Below are 18,562 nucleotides of genomic sequence, written 5' to 3'. Positions count from 1 at the left end.
GACAGTAGAATAAATTGGACAGAGCATTCCTATGTTCGTATATGAATACATGACCAGGGTTACTCTGCATTATGTACAACCAGAAGAACAGGATCCTAATTAGAACAAAGTATACTCCATGCACGTATAATACATCAAAATATACTCTACTAATTCAAAAAAAGCCCCACCAAAAACAAGAGAATACTTATTATTCAAATAGCTGCACCTATTTCACTGTGGTTGGTATTTGTGATTTTAACCTGCAAGAATAAATTCTACAAGAGTTATTTCAAGAATGAGTTATCCTTGTTAGGGTAGGAGAATGTATTTGAATTTTTTAAAGCATTATTACCTTTAAAGAAGAACATGGGTGGAGGGTGATGGAATCTAGTGGAGGCTTCCATGATAAAAAGGCAACAGAGCAAACAAGAGGCAATTTTGAATTAAAGGACTAGGAGGATATAATTGCCCCAAAGTGTCTGATAATTAGGGCAGGCTCAGGATGAAAACAAGAGCTGGGAGACAGAATGAGTTGAGGCTGTGTGGACAGCTCTCACCATCTGAGCATCGTCCAAAATAGAAAAACCTCACTGAAATGCTGTTGAACTGATCAGAAGATATAGGTATGTTTATGAAGACACCAAAACAACAGTTGCAAAATGAAACAAGTTTATTTTCTGCAGTAATTTCTGCAAATTACAAAGACAAAATGCTAAACTACAGCATATAACTTTTCATATTTAACCAGAGTACTTGTAATAAATATGCATCCTGAAACAAGATAAAAGGCTACACTTTGTCAGGCATCCTACAAAATGTCTCAAGTTTTATACTCTGCAGCATTTCTGTGCGGGGGACATGTCAGGGGCTGTTTTGTATTTTCTTAAGTGCTGTGACAAAAAGTCCTTTCACATTTCTTTGGAGCATTTTTGAAATTGCTTAACTATAATTAAAAAACTTAAGAAAAGTAACAACACCAAGCTTTAAAGCCATTTTTGTTTTGCTGTTGTTGGTCCTTATTCAATACAGATTAACATATCATCCAGTTCAGCCGGACGCCCCCTGAGCCTAGGCAGCCCTGTGATAAGTGGGCCCTGTCAAAACAGGCCTCCACTTTTAGTTATAGACTAAAAGTTCTGTATTCTGTTTTTTCTCCCTTAAGATCAATGCCATAAGAGAAGCTGCAAGCAAGTAAGAAACATTTTTATCCTGAAAGTGAAGTGAACAGAAATATTTTCCCCCAAGACTTTTGCTATGCACCATGTTTCCATATCAGGATTTTTAGTTTCAAAGCTGGAAAACTGATTGGTACTAACAGTCCTTCCAGAGACAGTTTATGGGTGCTTGTAGAGTTGGGACATTCACAAATATTCAACGGGTAAAAAGAGGATTTACTATTTTCAGAAATGCACTGCAGCTCTGAGATAATGTGGCAGAAAGTCCTAGGGGTATTGGTGGTAGTTGGGAATACAGACTATCTTTGCTATAGCTGAAAACTTTGAGGAAAAAGTTATATTTTTAAAAAGTCTTAAGCATGGTTACCTAAAAAATAGTTTGTTAATATAATCTAATGTAATTTCACTTATTTAGGGGCTTAGATATGAAAACATCTTAAAGAGCCAATAAAAATATTATAGAGAAAAAAAAACCACTTTTTTAAAAAATTGAGGTTAAGTACTATGAGGCATTTCTTTTGGCTGTAAACACACAGTTTACTGTCCCTTGTTGAAACATAAATGTTTGGATTTCCTGAGCTTCACAGGTAACAGCAGGAGGCAAGTTTGCATAGAAAATTTGCAATATGTCAATGATTTGCTTATAAAAACTTTTAAGGACAGTTTGCTTTTGCTTTTAAACTTCATATTTTAGTTAATAGTGCTCATCAAACTGAAATTGATAAGCAGAGTGAGGAGATATATTATAAGGCAGCTTGAGGGGAGAGAAGGTGGAATTAGAGATTTTAAATCCACAGGATATTATGATAAAGAGTGTTAAGCATGCACTTTGTTAACTAGTGCCATAAGAATTTGGTTAGAAATTAAATCATGTTTTGAAGTTGGAAACCAAAGCCTAAAAGAGCTCTCCTGTGCTGATTGGCACAGCCCAAAGAGAAACTGAAGAAACATTCACTGCGTGGAGTCTTCAATGGATCACTCAGTAGTGATGAAGCCACTCAGCTGGTTAAGGGGTCTATCCACCAACATCAGGACCAGACCTCTGGGTGTGGCTGATCTCAGCTCTGGAATCTGAAGGGATGAGGACTTTCACCTCTGTGGTCTGAAGTCTCTAAGCAGTTCTGAGGAGGAGACACATTTCCTGGGGACTTGTCCTCAGAATCCTTTGGAAAGGGAAGAAGCTATGCTAGGTCACAGTGCATACCACGAATGAGAACAATGGCAGTGGTTGCCAACAACTGGGTCTAATACCGAGATGGACGACAAGGGGCAGTGTTCTCTCAAGGAATCTGCTTTACTTCTTTTGGGACTGGTTTTTACACATGGTAAGGATTTGCTTCAGTACTTTCTGGACATCTTCATCCATCTGGCCCTAGAAATTCACACAAAAGACATTCATTAGAACCTCTATTAAGTCGTGGCACTTCCTCGCCTAGGAATGAGAGCTGGCTGGCTGAAGGCCTTGGCTTATTCCCTCCAACTCTCAGAGGAATGGCAGCCCTATCTTTCCCACATTTCTGTGAGGACTGAGTCAAAGAGGGTGGCTTTTATCCATCAGGAGGAGGATGAGACTGGGTCTGCCAAAGCCCTCAGCAAAGGGTATCTAGGATCTCAATTGCAAATGAACATCAACAAAGGCAGGGGTAAGGCAGTGCCTGGGACTCTGGGAATATCTGCATGCCTGGAAAACAAATTCTGGTCTTCTTGATGGGGGACAGCAGCCACAAATTCATTCATCTCATTATGATGAGGCTGCTACCAATAAAGAGGTTCAAGACTCTTGACCCAAAATCTGAAACAAAGAAAAAGGCATCTTAAAGCCTGCTAATGAAAAATATTCTCCTCTATTTCTTATTCCTTCTATTTGTTTGAATGATGGGAGTGTTGGCAACATCTGCTGCTATTTTTCTTTGGGATGTCCAGATACTTCACTGGGCGTTACCATACCTGCACAGCATACAGAAGATGCATTCTATAAACCGATATGACCTCTTGGTGTTGTTTCTTGCAATCCTAAAGAGACAATTTGACATTATTAGGAGATCTTTAAAGAACAAAAACAACAACAAAAAAAAGGAAAACATGGGAAAACAGCCATTAGCTACTATGCAACTGATTCCCTCCACTAGCATAAGAAGCTTATTTGCTATGAGTTCACTATATACTTATTATTATTATATTCTTAGAAACAAACCTGCCCATTTCATTTTGGCATGCCAAATTTAGAAGAAATTTTATGAAAAAGTTATTTTAATCCTAAGTTTTAAAAAACATATGTGTACACATGCATATATATATATATATATATATATATATATATATATATATACACACTTATAAAATATATAGATCATTTGCTCATAGTAAATAGTGTAAGGAAGTTGATTAAATGCAAAAAATAATTTCCTCAGTTGGTGAATTATTGGCAATTTTTATTTATGGAACTTTTTAGAGTTTTTGTAATTTTAGACTTTTCTATAATCACTAAATATTTATTAACTCAATAATCTATTCTTTATAAGACAGTTATTGATCATACCCTGTGCAGCCAGTGTTCTATAACCCCTGGCAGCTCAATTATTAGCTGTCAGTGTACTATGGAGGCAATCTCAAATGGTTGCTCACTACAGCTGTTGATGGATTTATTTCTCCTTGTTGAATTTTAACTCTGGTTTCTCTCAGTGACATGTATCCAGGATCCTAACTCTTCCCTGAAGTATTCTCATTCTAAGAGGTCCTTTCTACTACTTCATCATGAAAATTGAGACCATTTAATATAGATTACTTCAGAAGTTTAGAAATGTGCAGAAATACCTCTTCTCACCTCCTTCCTACCAGTGTTAGAATATGAGCTATTTTTTTTTTATTAAAGGACAATCTTTGAACCCTCAGTTCTTTGAAGTTCATGCCATAAGAAGGTACATTTGATACAAACTGAGAATCTCTTATCCTTGGATAGAAGCAGATGTGTTTTGGATTTAAGATTTTTTTTTTTCAGATTTGGAGTACTTGCATAAACATTCCTGGTTGAGCATCCCCTAACCTGAAAATCTGAAATCACGAATGCTACAAAATTGGTGCTCAAAATTTGTGATTTTGGGACATTTTAGATTTCAGATTTTTGGATTAGGGACACTAAGCCTGTACCTCTCTATGTTGTTTCCTTCTTACCTCTCAGCTCTCTCCATACAATTATTTAGCTTCTGATCACTGTCTTCCTTTCCATCTCTCCTTCTCTCATCATTTTGTTGACTTCAACATCTAAGTGAATGACCCATCTAAAATCTGTGTCTTTCAGTTTCTATGACTTGTTCTTCTTTCTTTTAGCTACTTGCTCTCAAGGTCATATTTCTGCCTCTATCATAACCATCTCTGAAATCTCAAATGAAAGCATCCCACTCTGTGACCACAATCTATTTTTCTAGCAAACTTACTTGCCTCTGACCCCTTCTATGACTCTTTGATCCCATCAGATACCTGTCTGCTTAATTCATTTTTCTACTGTCAGCCTATTGCCAAGGGCCACCTAAGTGATGCATCTCAGTCGTTGCTGAATAAGTATGAGTTCTTACACAACCCTTCAAGATCCATGCAAGCATTACCACCTGTAGTAAGTTTTTCATGACTCACCCAGGTTGGTGAGTTGATATGTTTCCTCCTTAAGCACAGTATGCTAGGCATTTTATTGTAACTGGATGCTTGATTATCATTCCAATTTATATTGAGAACAGATTCTGAGAGCAGGGGCTGTGTTTTATTCATTTTTATATCATTGACATCATATGCACTACTGATACATGAGAGCTCAATAAACACACTAAATACTTGTAAGGATTACTATATAAGTCAATTTATCTACAAATCTAGAATAATTGTTTTGTCAGGAAAGTAACCTGCAGAACCCAGTAAGGAGCATCTCCTACTGATTCCACCATTGCTAGAACTGTTAATAAAGAGCTAGATTTGTACTTTGTGGCCAGCAAGAGTAAGGACTGTAGAAAACGTGTTTCCCCCAGCACCACTGTTAAATTTTTGAAGAAATCAAATCCATTTTCTGCTTGTGAAAGGAAGCTAGAGAGAATCCATGGAAAGCTAACCTTGACTTCATATAGAAAATGTAACGTACCTTGTCAACTAAAACCTTAACAGATACTGTGATAGGTTAAATAATGGTCCTCAAAAAATTTCCACATCATAATCCCCAGAACCTATGAATGTTGCCTATTATAGATGGTACTAAGAGTTTAGAGATGGAGAGAAAGATATTCATGGATGACATGAGTGGGCTTTAAATGTAAAAAATAGGGGTCCTTACATTAGGGAGGCAAGAAAGTCAAAAGAAGGAGATAGGGAGATAAAAGCAGCTCAAGTGACATGCTCTGAAGATCAGCAAGGGGTCATGAACCTAGGAGAGCAGTTGGCATTAAGAAGCTGGAAAGTCAAAGAGATGGAGCCTATTTGACCTATAGCCTCAGGAAGGAATCAGCCCTGTTAACAACTTCACTTTAGTCCAGTGAAACATATTTTGGACTTCTGGTCTCCAGACTCATAAGATATTAACTTCATGTTGTATAAAGCCAAGTTTGTGGTGATTTGTTACAGTGGCCATAGGAAACCCATACAGATATCGAAAGGACTTTCCTGGTTGAAATAGAGGGGCCAAGAAGCAGTATGTGTATGTGTAGATACACAACTACCAGAGATTCTGGCCCCTAATGAGAAAAGGTTCTTGCCACTGCCATCGATGGAGAACAACCACTGCAGAAAGAAGAAAGTGGTGGAAAGTTAGTGAATGAGTGAATAAGCAGCAACCTCCCACTGATTTCTCCCTTCCCAGCAATGCATTTGACTCATCTCATTATGGACCATGATTGGGACTTTCACCTGTGCTTCTCTCTTTTGCCCTCATCAAAGAAGTCTTCAGTTCATTGCTCACTGAAGTACAACATTCCTTTAGGCTGGGAGTCTGTGTTTGTGGCTCCTGGCCCTGATGGCTAAATTGGTATGTCATCTGCCCTGCCCTCACCCCAAAACAGGCAGTGGAAGAAAGCCCACTCACAGCCAGCTGGTTCTGGAGCTGTTTGATCTGCTGTTGCAGCGCTTCCAGCTGCTGACTCTGTCTTTTGGATGAGCTTGTTGAGTAGGAGAGCTGGGAGAGGCTGTTGAGGGCCTCCTTCAATTTGGTGACTTCCTTTGACATCTCATTTATCTAGTGAAAAAGGAAAACTGCATCAATAGGCATGTAATATGTCTTTAGAAGCAAAATTCCAGATATTTCTCGGCTTCTAATAGAGTCATATCTTTTGGTCTCTGGAACTTGAGATTCTGGAACAATTTCTTTTTAATTTTTTACAGGAAACCCACAAACTGAAAAAGATAATAAAATCAGGCAGATCAACAAAGCTCTCTATATCTATTCTGTTCAGATGTAATCCCTTGAATTACGTACTGTTTTGGTGCATGGGCATGACAAGAGCTGTGATACTAATTTCCTCATTTTACCCTTAAAAAAAGTGTGGTTAAAAAATAGCAGGACTGGGATTAGAAACATTTTTTTATTTGAAGACAATTACATCTTGTCCAATATTGCTAACATGGACAATCAGGAATTAGTCCTAGAGCCCTTATATCTCTGGACAACTTGGTTTGAAGTAAACTCAGCCTCCCACCTCACCCCACCACTCCCTATTTCCCCATTCCATAGGCCTTTGAAGTGCTTTTTGAAGTATTCATTACAAAAAGATAAATGGTGCTTATAAATGAATTCAGAGTCTCCACCATGTGGGACTGGGGATGGGGAGCAGATGCAGGTACAAAATCATCATGAACTTATGAACCTACGCTTTGCTCCTCTCCTTTCTCTGCACCATATCCAGTGCCATCTCGAAACTGCCTACTCCCACCATGTTCCTCTTCTCTTCCTATACACCTTTAAAAATGGGGGCCAGAGAGAGTAGTGATATTTATGCTGACTCAGGGAGGAGGAGTCATGGAGCTTTGAGGAGTAGGATTAAGTCTAGGAGTACTTGGATTTCCATATGATGGAGAAATCTACCCTGGATTTAAAGAGAAGTATTAAGAGATAATACACTTTCAGATACTTCTGATCCCCCAAACAGGCAGAACTTCCATAAAATCATTTTTAAAGGACAAGTATGTACCACATATGTGAAAATATATATATAAAGGGAAGTGGCAGAAGATTGGTATTTTTTAAAAATCAAGATCCAGCATACCTTTTTTTTTTTTTTTTTTTTTTTTGGCCAGGCAGTGTGGGGGTGGGGGGTTGCTGAGGATTGACCCCAGGCCCTTGCACTTGTTAAGCAAGCACTGTACCACTCGGCTCCATCCCCAGCCCTTTTTAAAATTTTAAAATAGGGTCTAAGTTGACCAGGCCTTTAACTTGGGATCCTCCTTCCTCAGCCTCTTGAGTAGCTGGGATAACAGGTGTATACTAACACATCTGTTTCCTCCAACATACTGTTCTTAGTGTGACTTTAAGGGACAGATGTAATCATGTACAGAGTCTCTAAGCATTCTCAATAGATGAGTGTCAACAAATCCTATAAATGTTTCATATAGTAAAACTTCAGGGTCTTAGGACCTATTAGCAGAAACCCAATGGCAACAGAATTTCACCAACCTTTTTATCTTTATCCTCCTCCAGTCTTGAAGAACTCTCAGAATATCTTTTCATTTCGGCAAGTTCCTCCTGAGCTTGCTGGAATTTTTGCAGAAGTTCATTTACTTCTTGGTCTTTGGATTTCAAAAGAGTCTGAATGTTTTCCTTTTCCCTTTTCATTTGTGAGACCTCACTTCGAACCTGGGCAACCTCTGAATGGACCTTCTCTTTCTCCTTTACTGAATCCTTTAATTTTGATGCCAATGCACTCACTTCACTCTCCAAGGATGACTGGAGCTTTTCATAGGAAGACCTAGGTACCATTGTGTCAGTCATAGCAGCTTTCTCCTCTAGGAGCTGCTTCTCCAATTTTGCCACTTCCACTTCTTTGCTCGCCAGGTGCTCTTTAAGACTGCTTATCTTCTCTTCCATCTCTTTTGCAGTTGTCCTCAGTGAAGTTATCACTTGCAAATGTTCTGTGATGGACACAGAGTTCTCTTTCTGTGCATCCACCAATTGCTTGAGCTGGGTCAACTCATTTAATACTTTTGAATACTGGGACTTCATTTCAGACAGTGCCTCTTCCGCTTTGGCCTTGGACACATTTGTCACCTGCATCAGTTTCTCATGCTCTGCTTTGTGGATGTATTCAGTTGCTACATCTTCTAGAGACTTCCTCTTCCTATAATCCTCCAGCTCAGCCTGGGCTTCTTTGTACAGCTGCGACAGCTCACTTACCTGTTTATTGAGTTCATCTATCATCCTGTTCATGGCCTCTTTCATGTCCTCAGCTTCATCACTGGCTTCCTGTGTCATCTGACTTTTTAGTGTGTCTTTTAATTTCATGATTTCTTCTTGGGCCTCCTGGTATTTCTCAAACAAAAATGCTTTCTCCTTATTCATATTCTCAATAACAGAGCAGTATGAACTTTTCATTTCCTCATACTCTTCCACAGGTGCCTTAATCACTACACCTTTTTCCTTCTCCACAAGTTTTTCCTCTAACTCTCTCACTTTCTCTTTATTTCTTTCACTTTCTTCTAATGCGTTCTGTAGATCCTGCTTTAGCATATCTATTTCCCTGTCTGTGACCTTCAGCTCATGGAGATGTGAATAGCTATCTACACCCTCATGAGACAAGAGACCCAGTTTCATCTGCTTCTGAACACTCAGGACTTCTTTCATTGCCTCCTCATACTTGCTCTGAGTTTCTTTAAGTTTCTGACTGAGGTCTGAGCCATTCTCTGAAATCTCTGTGTCGTTCAAGCATACCAGTTCTGTCCTTCGGGACTGGAGTTCAGCCTGTAGCTGCCTCCTCTCTGCTTCAGACCTCTCCAATCTCTTCTGCAAGTCTTGCGAAATCTCTTGTAGTTGCTGAATTCTAACATCACTGTCAAGAGTGGGTTTCCCCAAAGAATGCATTGAGACAGATGGAGATGATTTGGAGTCTGGGGAAGAGGCCTCACTAGGTTTGCCCAGGGGTGGGGCCACATCAGTCTGGGTAGAATGGAAAGAATCAAAGCTTAGGTCTCCTTCTGCCTCCTTTGGTGATTTGGCCTGGGAAATAAAGCAGGAATTAAATGGCACTAAATTAAATAAACAAGCACCAGAGTGAGAAGAACAAGTCTAAAATTTAGGTACAGGAGAGCTGGGTGATCGTTTTCCATGTGTACTACTTTACCATAATAAATATATTTTTGGGGACATGAGAGTCAGATTTACAACACAAAGCTTATTCTGTGCTCTATTAGAACAGATTATTTGTATCATTTAAAAAATACCGGAATTGTTTTGCCTGTAAAAACCTCCCACTCAAATTTTTATTTCTTATATCATTCTAGTTGCCCAGAGAGGCAATAGGCATAGTACAGCTATTTCCTATCAAGTTCTTGAGAGTACTGTATGATCGACTTTACAAAATGAATGGAAAATATTATATACAAATATATATACTTATGCACATGTATATATAAAATGTTTAAATTTTAAAATATAGACATTTTAATGTATAAAAATAGAAAAATATAAAATTTTATGCAAAATTTTTCATAGCATTCTCTCTATGTAATGTATCTATAAACACATTTTATTTGTGTAAAAATTTTTATATATTCTATTTATATTTAAATGTTAATAATTTATATGTAATTATATAACTATATATGTAATTACATAAAATTTACCAATTTACAGAAATAGAATTAATGAAGAATACTGTTATCTACCCAAGAAACTTATGTACAAATATAGCCATTTGACTCCACAGAATTATCTGTGGTAGATAATTATCTACTTAGCTACCTGTAATTTATCTTGTAACTCCTTGTTGTGTAAAGTAAGGGAGGCAACTTTTGCTTGCAACAGCACAAGAAGATCTTGTTGGTCAGCTTCAGAACTTATATCCAATAAGCTATCGGCACCTTGGAAAGGAGAAAGGCAATTTAAAATGTTTTTAAAAATTAAACTGCTGTTTCTCTAACTTCTAACAGACTCACTTTCTGGCTTAACCAGTTCTTCTTCAAAGTCCTAACTATGACCATTCCTCATCCTCAGTTGGGTAGATGAATAGAAATTACTGGCATTTCCTGACTATAGTATTTGTAGCACAGGTGTATCAAGCTAATTATAAAACTGATAGATTTGGGCATTATTCATTCATTTGATTAATCTTGGTTTCTGGTTTCTCCCTGTACCTCATTAAGTCTCAGTTATGTGAATCCTTCTAGAAAGATCCCTGGAACCTGATTTATTTCTTATTCCTACCAGAGCATTACTCAAGTTCAGACTTCTATCACCTTTCTCAGAAACTTTGCACATGGCTTACTCAATGCCCCATATATTCTCCCCAGTAAAAATGTAGGGACATAAATGCTACTTAAAGTGTTCACTGAGATAAGACATGGAACTTGCTCCAGAATAAAACAACAATGTCAGATTAGTCTTCCCAAAACATACGTTAGGCCATTCCTTTGGTTCAAATGCTTTGTTTCCCTCCAAAAATAATCTCCAAACTCCTTTATATGGGTTAAAGCCTCTTTATCTGGCCCCAGTCTTATTTTTCTGGTTTATGACTCACTACATCTTTCCTAAATTTCCATTTCCTCAGACTCTTTGTTTATCCACAGGCCTGCCCTTGCATCTCTTTACCTAGATACCTTTTTTTTTGTACCAGGGATTGAACTCTGAGACACCCAACTACTAAGCCACATCCTCAGCCCTATATTGTATTTTATTTAGAGAAAAGTCTCACTGAGTTGCTTAGTGCCTGGCCATTGCTGATTTTGAACTCACAATCCTCCTACCTCAGCCTTCCGAGCCACTGAGATTTCAGGTGTCACTGAACCCAGCTAGATAACTCTTGAGCATCCTTTACAACCCCGTCAAAGTTTACCTCCTCCTTAAAAGCGTTCACTGACCACCTGGCATGAAATGATTTTCTCCAAATCACACTATAATCACAGTTAGTAAACCACACTTTTTAGCATCATATTGATTATCATGCCTGAATAGCATTTGAAACAATGCTACTCAAAGTGTTCACTGGGATAAGACATGGAACTAGCTCCAGAACGAAATGAACTGCAGAAAGACTTCCTATGAAAAAATGTCAGTTGCACAAGATGGTGTGCTTGGTGACATAGCTGGATGACTTTCTGGTGAAAACTCTTTTATTATTGCCGACTGGCAATAGTTTATAGATGACTCTTTGAAAAGTACAAACCTAAATTTTTTACTATTATGTTTTTAATTTTTCACAGCCATTCAATGCAGAGATGAAAACTTTAATCTTAATTTGGATGGACGAAAAAATGATGTTTTTTCATAGAAATATTTACATCTGATATAAGGCATTGTTCTGATGTATGGTAAGTCCTCTGAGTTTTGTGAGTCCTCTTAAGATAAAGTCTGGTGTGATAAACTTGGGAATTGAAGCATGACCTCAATTCTAAGCAACAGAAGTTACTTCTCAGATACAATGGATGGTTTTAAAAGTAAGCCATGTAACACCTGTTCAGCTGTATTAACATTGATCTCTGCCAGGAATTTGAAAGTTTAATATTTCTCAATTTAGCAAATCAAAGGTCCAGACTCATATAAAACGCACGATACTCTAAGAAACTGAGTGCTGGAGCTAAAGGGAAACCTTGAAATCATCTACTCTATTATAAATTAATTCTGAAGAAATCATACTACATTCTTATAGATTCAGTTAAACTTTAGGAATCTCCATCTTCTTTAGAAGGGACTCTTAAAAGATACAACAAACTAAACCTATCTTTGTTAAGACAGTTTGACTGTGTGTGGTTTACTTGTAAATCTAAGTGGTAAAATTGCATTGTAACAGTCATGGAGGTGCATGGTTTTCTCCCTTCATTATATAATTTGCTGCTCAGCTGCAATGAGTGCTCTATGCTATTAGCTAACAGCCTACAGCCTGTTTTTAAATGCATAGGAAAAAATATACAGTAATCTATAAGATTATCTTGTAACACACCAAATAATGATATCCAAAAGCAGGTCTAATAACTGCCATGATCTTTAGTGGTGATATTATAAACGAATTTCCAACATATCTGCAATAACAGTAAGGTGACAGGAAATTGGCAGGGAATTCTCTTGTGATAAAGTCACTGGTCTGCTAATACCCCTGTGTTTATTTCCTATATTCATAATTGAATGAAATACTAACATTTAATTATGGACAAGTGAAAACAGAAATGGACTTTTTTACATACCAAAGTTAGATATTTTTTAAAATTCAGGTTCAGGCCCCTGAAGCCCAGAGCTGCATTATTGGCAGCTCTATGACCACAGGCTGTTCCTGGCTTTGTCTTTGCTCTGTTCAAAGAGACATGGAGTAAAGATAGTTTGTTCAAAGAAACAAAAACAGATGCTGCTTTATCTTACCTGTAGTACTGTCACTTAGTCTATCTTTGTTTTCTCGTATAGAACTAATCTCAGCCTGCAGAAATAAAAATGATGTAAAAATAATACTCCTAAATATAACATTGCACAAAAGAATCAGGTAGATTTTCCTCCTAAGCTTACGGAGAGCAGAGTCTGTTATCCTACAAGAAAAATAAAAAATCTGAAGGAAAGAAGATATTTTACAAGTGAAAACATGGCAATTATCTACTAAGGTATAACTTTTTAAATATTTTAAATTTCAGAGTGCATATCCTCAAAACACTTTTCAGAAATACAATTTAGGGAGCACAACACAAATATATTTAAAATTATAATAATTTCATGCCATAGTTTATTTATTGGGCTATGTCCTAAATAAATAAGATGGAAAAGACTAGTTTCTTAATGATGTCACATAGAAGTTATATTTATCTGGGTTATACATTAAAGTATATTAAAAGTATATAAAGAAAAAAATATGTATTTACCATTTTTTTAGCTTAATCATTTTTAAAATTATCTGTATTAATCTTATTAATCTTTCTAAAAGAGATGCTAATAAATAAGACCTAAAAGTAATAAGAAGATAATTTTATAAGGGAAAAAAATGCATATACTCTTGGATTGGCAACTGATCTCTTAAAGATTTCCTCTAACCCTCTGTCCCTGAATATCTGTTAATATATTACAAAAATTCTTGGAACTTCAAAGACAAACTCTCATTTCAAGGCTTTTGTTTTAAAACATTATATTAACTTGCCAAAAATTTATTATGTTTCATCTAGATGAACCCCAGACAATGATAAGAGATTACTTTTCAGTAAAGGAACTTTTGCAAAAGCCAAAATGCTAAAAATTAAGTTGCTTATTTTTGGCAAATGCTTCTCTTTATAAAAAGCTGTCCTTTCCTTTTTCCTGAAAATGTACATATTTTAACTATATAAGGTATAATAAACTATTCAAATTTTCTAATCTGAAGGGGTTTTGACAGATGTACAGCCATGGAACTACCACTATAATCAAGATCTAGAATATTTCCTTTTCCCTGAGAGTTTATTCATGCATTTATCACAGCTAATCCTGCCCACTCCATTCTTAGGCAACCTGTCCATTTTGCATTTTTTAAAACTGCTTTAAATGGAATGTAATGGAAAAAGTGGGGATATTTTTGTGGCTCATTACTTTCATTCAGCATGATTTTCAGATTTGTCTATGATGTTGCTTGCACATCCTATTTTTGGTGAGTAACATTATTTTATATGAATATATCTCATTATCTGTATTATTCACTTGTTGATACACATTCAGGTCATTTCCAATTTAGGAACACTGTGAATAAAGCTACTCTAAACATCTATATACAATGTTTTATATAGATATGTTTTTAGTTCTCCTGGGTAAACACTCATAAGTGGATGACTGTATCATCTTTTAGGTATTTGTGTAACTTTTAAAGAAACTATTAGTTTTCTGAAGTAGTTTGTACCATGTAATTTCCTCCAACAGAATATTAGCAGTCTAATTCTTCCACATCTTTTCACATCTAATTTTTCCACTAACATACTTTATCTAAGGATCCAATATAGGATATTGCATTGTACATAGAGAATTTTTTTAAAAAATGTAACGTTTGCCACTTCATAAATAATGTTTATTAAGGAATAAAAGAAGGAGTGACTGCAAGTCAGAAGCCAGTAACTTTCACACCTTTTAAAAAAATTAATTTAATTTTTAATGAATAAAGAAAAAAATATGTATTTACCATGTACATCATTATGTCTTGAAATACGTATATAATATGGCTAAATTGTACTAATCAACATATGCATTACCTCACATATCATTTTTTGTGATTAGAACACTTAAATCTACTCTCTTAGCAATTATCCAAAATACAGCACATTGTTATTAACTATGGCCACCATATTGTACAATAGATCTCTTGAATTTCTTCTCCCGTTGAACTGAGATGTACACTTTGACCAACATATCCCCAACCTCCCCAATCCTTATTCCCCCATTGTATTCTGCTTTTATGAGTTCTATTTTTTTTGGATTCGGTAAGTAACTTTGTCCGTTTTTTCCTATTGAAGAAAATTATTGGTTAGTAATTGCAATTAATTCTCCCTATTCTTGTTTTACACTGTCTAAGCCAGGAAAAATAATCCAGGGGTCCTTCACGATGAAAAGATTGTGAGCGAATGACTGAGAAGTATATTATACTTTATTTATATTTGTCCAGTGTTATATAACTTAAAGCAAGTCTATGATGTATCATAAAATACAAGAACAAAATTGAATCTAGAAAGGAAATACCTTGAAGGGTGCTTCTGCAAAAAATACTGATTCCTTTCCCGAAAGTGGTGTTGAAGTTATTGATCTTGGGGAAGACACGTCACTCAACTAAAAGAAGAAAATGAAAACCACCAGTAAAGAATATGTCCTCAAAGTGTTTTCTTTTCCAGTGCTGTTGAAGCAACATCCAGGCAACTAAACTCACATAAGTACCCTTAGCTTCAGTTAACACAGGCAATTCAGCTACATCAAATAATTTTTGAGTTTTGCAGAGTATAACTTTGCTCCTATGTTAACTAGAATCAGTTTTTTAAATCTATAAAACTTCTATTATAGGCTGACAATAGTATTAATGAATAGTATTTCATGCTAACATATATTTAAAATTATTTATTAGTGAGATATTTCTATTATTTGAATAGATTATTCTTTTCATGACATGATTTTAAACAACAAACCCCAACCTGTTTTGTTTGCCATTTCACAGATTTATGTGCTTCCTCCTCTATTAAGAAGCTTTTATAAGTTCAGAAATAAAACTATTTTTAATATTAATCAACTATAAATTTAATTAGAAAGACACATTTTAGCAATGTTTTAAGAAACCAACTTAAGTTCACTTTCAACTAACTGCCTCACTAACTACTCATTATCTTACCCTTAACTCTTACTAGAATTGTTAATATGAGGAACTAAAATAGGCTGACTTATTATTATCTTAGAAAAATTTCTATCATAAGATTATTTTTTAAATTATTATTATTATTTTGTGCCAGGGGTTGAACCTAGAAGCATTTAACCACTGAACCACATCCCCAGCCTTTTTTACTTTTTATTTTGAGATAAGGTCTTGCTAAGTTGCTTAGGGCCTTGCTAAGTTGCTGAGGCTGGCTTTCAATTCACCATCCTCCTGCCTTAGGTTCCTAAACCACTGGGATTTACAGGCATGTGCCACTCTGCCTGGCCTGTCATAAGATTTTGAGAAATTTCCTTGAGGCTTTTTAAAAAGATACTATTTAATCCTCTAGTTTTGAAACAGATAAAAGTCAACATTATTTCCATACTAATTATCAAAATCCTTCTTATCACAATTTGTAATCTACAGAATTTAAGAAAATTTTAAATGCGCACTAAGGGTCAGGTCTAAAACATTACTTTGTGACCTAAACGCAAAATGATGAAACTATTATTGTTTTCTGCTTATTGATTGCTGGTTTGCTTTGGTTTTTACCTGAGTAGGACTGATAGGAGGTGGTGGAGCTTTGCGTTTTTTTGGAGTTCCACTTCTTTCTGAGCTTATTTTAGAGACTTGATCATGCTGAAAGTTATCACAGTCCAAAGAATGGAGGAGGGTTAGTTAGGTTAGTAAAGTTTGAGCAAGTAGCTTCATCAAACAAATGAGAAAAACCTCTATAGCCCATGCATTTCTTAATCCATCAAGACCTGGAATCTGTTATCAACACAAAAATACAGTAATATGCATGCTCTACATTTTCTTCTAGCAGTCCATGCTTTCATAGCAAGAAGATTAAAAACATAGACAAAACCAGATTAAGTTGGTGTGGAAAACTGGGAAAGTAGAGGACAAGAGTTGCCTACCATAATCAGAACCCAGATTACATTCACATGTACTTTCCATCTTAATGCAAAACACCTGGATTTCCCACATCTCTGCATGACTTCCACCACCCACCTTTTGTTTTAAAGAAAGTAAACATGAGGGAAAGGGGGAACCTCATCTCTAAAAGTTATTGGTAAGGAATACAGTTAGCACATAATATATTCAGTATTACTTGTTGTCTATAATTTTTTTTAAGAACTTTGATGTATACATAAATAGAACAACCAAACTTAAATTAATAGTGACAACATGCTTTTTAGAAAAACTCCAAAATAACAGGGCAAACGTCTAAATTTCTACTCCAAGTAATACTAAGTGTAATTTTAGGGTGAAAAACAATTAAAATAAAAGGAAAAGCTAAATGTCTTATTTTCATTAAGTATTTAACATTTTCGTAATGACAGATCTGTAGTTCATATGATAATACAAGCATTTAACTCTAGGTGAAATTTTAGAGGGGAAAAAGAAATAAAAGGAAAAGTTCAATCTCTTATTTTCATTAAATAGCTAGCATTTTTGTGACTATAGGTCTGTAGTCCATGTGATATTACAAGTAGTTAAAATATTATTATTCAGTCTCAGTGTTTAAACTACATCAAATTTCCCACACCAGTGGGAAGCATTAGTACATTTCAGAAAAAGATGAATATATAGGTAGCAAGTTTAAAGTTATATGCTTTTGAAATAAGGTAAATCATTAAGAAAACATTTACCACCTCATAATAATGAATCATTTATTCCAAAGACATTGCACTCCTTAAGTATCTTCCACATAGTCATCATCACTTTTCTATTTTCTTTTTGATACTGGGGATTAATCCCAGGGGTGCTTTACCACTGAGCTACATCCCCAGACTGTTTTTAAATTTATTTTTACCTTTTTAAATTTTAGGGTGGAGTTACTGGGGATTGAACTCAGGGACACCCACCACTGAGACACATCCCCAACCCTATTTTGTATTTTATTTAGAGACAGGCTCTCACTGAGTTGCTTAGCACCTCGCTTTTGCTGAGGCTGGCTTTGAACTTGCAATCCTTCCTCAGCCTCCCAAACCACTGGGATTACAGGCATACACCACCACACTTGGCTTTATTTTTTTTTATGTTGAGACAGGGTCTTCCTATATTGTTTAGGGCCTCATTAATTTGCTGAGGCTGGCCTCAAACTTTTGATCCTCCTACCTTAGCCTCCTGAGTTCTGGGATACACGGGTAGGTGTATGCCACCACACCAGGTAGTCATCATCACTTTTCTAGTGAACTACAGAGTTTATTATAAACATTTTCAAATACTCACAAACAAAGATAAAAAACATCCCTACCCCCAAAAGATAAATACCTGCTTTGGTTTTGTTGGGTTCTTTAAGTCTAAAGAAGAAAAAGTGAAAGAAAATTACCATAAGAACCATAATGACTCATATTTCATATTTGCTTTGGGTGGAAACACACACACACACACACACACACACACATCATACACAACATTTAACACTTCATTTTTCTTCAAGACTATGTTTAAAAGAATAATAAAATATATATTGCACAAATTCCTTTATCCTTTGGGGGAAATGGAGTACATGAATTTAAAACAACATTGACTATTTTCTTTCACATACCAGCATCCTGAGAGATTTTCGATAATAGAAGGCTTTGAATTCCTGCATTTTCTGAGAGTTTGGAATAATGTAAGGCATTGTGTCCAAGAGAATCTACAAGGTTTAGGTCTGCATTCTTTTTAATTAAGGCTTCCACGATGGTAGAGCTGCCAATTTCACAAGCCAGCATGAGAGCAGTTCTAAAGAAAAGGGAGACACAAAATTAGCTCTAAATAAATGTAAAACTCTTTCCTCGGAAATTCTTTGCCCTGAAAACAGGGAAAAGAACCTTTACTTAATCATCTGGGAGATTCAAAATGAAATGCTATCAAGATGAAATTAGGTGGTATATTTATTTTTAAACT

General features: G+C 35.9%; 1 protein-coding gene across 4 annotated transcripts in view; it reads right to left on the bottom strand.

Moving 5' to 3' along the window:
• Window positions 1-634: 634 nt before the first annotated feature.
• The window catches only part of Rai14 (retinoic acid induced 14), a 136,348-nt gene continuing 118,420 nt past the window's right edge, over window positions 635-18,562 (bottom strand). The window contains exons 9-18 of one of the 4 annotated variants that reach the window (XM_078017255.1): window positions 18,219-18,397; window positions 17,942-17,970; window positions 16,214-16,300; window positions 15,004-15,090; window positions 12,688-12,742; window positions 10,081-10,199; window positions 7,801-9,336; window positions 6,217-6,366; window positions 3,105-3,170; window positions 635-2,529 (exon numbers count right to left, since the gene is read on the bottom strand). In XM_078017255.1, coding sequence (XP_077873381.1) covers window positions 2,452-2,529; window positions 3,105-3,170; window positions 6,217-6,366; window positions 7,801-9,336; window positions 10,081-10,199; window positions 12,688-12,742; window positions 15,004-15,090; window positions 16,214-16,300; window positions 17,942-17,970; window positions 18,219-18,397 — 2,386 coding nt within the window. In that variant the 3' untranslated portion in view covers window positions 635-2,451. Of the gene's footprint in view, window positions 2,530-3,104; window positions 3,171-4,376; window positions 5,916-6,216; window positions 6,367-7,800; window positions 9,337-10,080; window positions 10,200-12,687; window positions 12,743-15,003; window positions 15,091-16,213; window positions 16,301-17,941; window positions 17,971-18,218; window positions 18,398-18,562 lie in introns of those variants that run through there. The other 3 variants (XM_078017258.1, XM_078017253.1, XM_078017257.1) reach the window with 3 other exon arrangements.

This window comes from Ictidomys tridecemlineatus, chromosome 1 (genome assembly GCF_052094955.1).
Source record: "Ictidomys tridecemlineatus isolate mIctTri1 chromosome 1, mIctTri1.hap1, whole genome shotgun sequence".
Classification (NCBI taxonomy): Eukaryota; Metazoa; Chordata; class Mammalia; order Rodentia; family Sciuridae; genus Ictidomys; species Ictidomys tridecemlineatus.
This window is presented reverse-complemented; position numbering and strand designations above follow the sequence as displayed.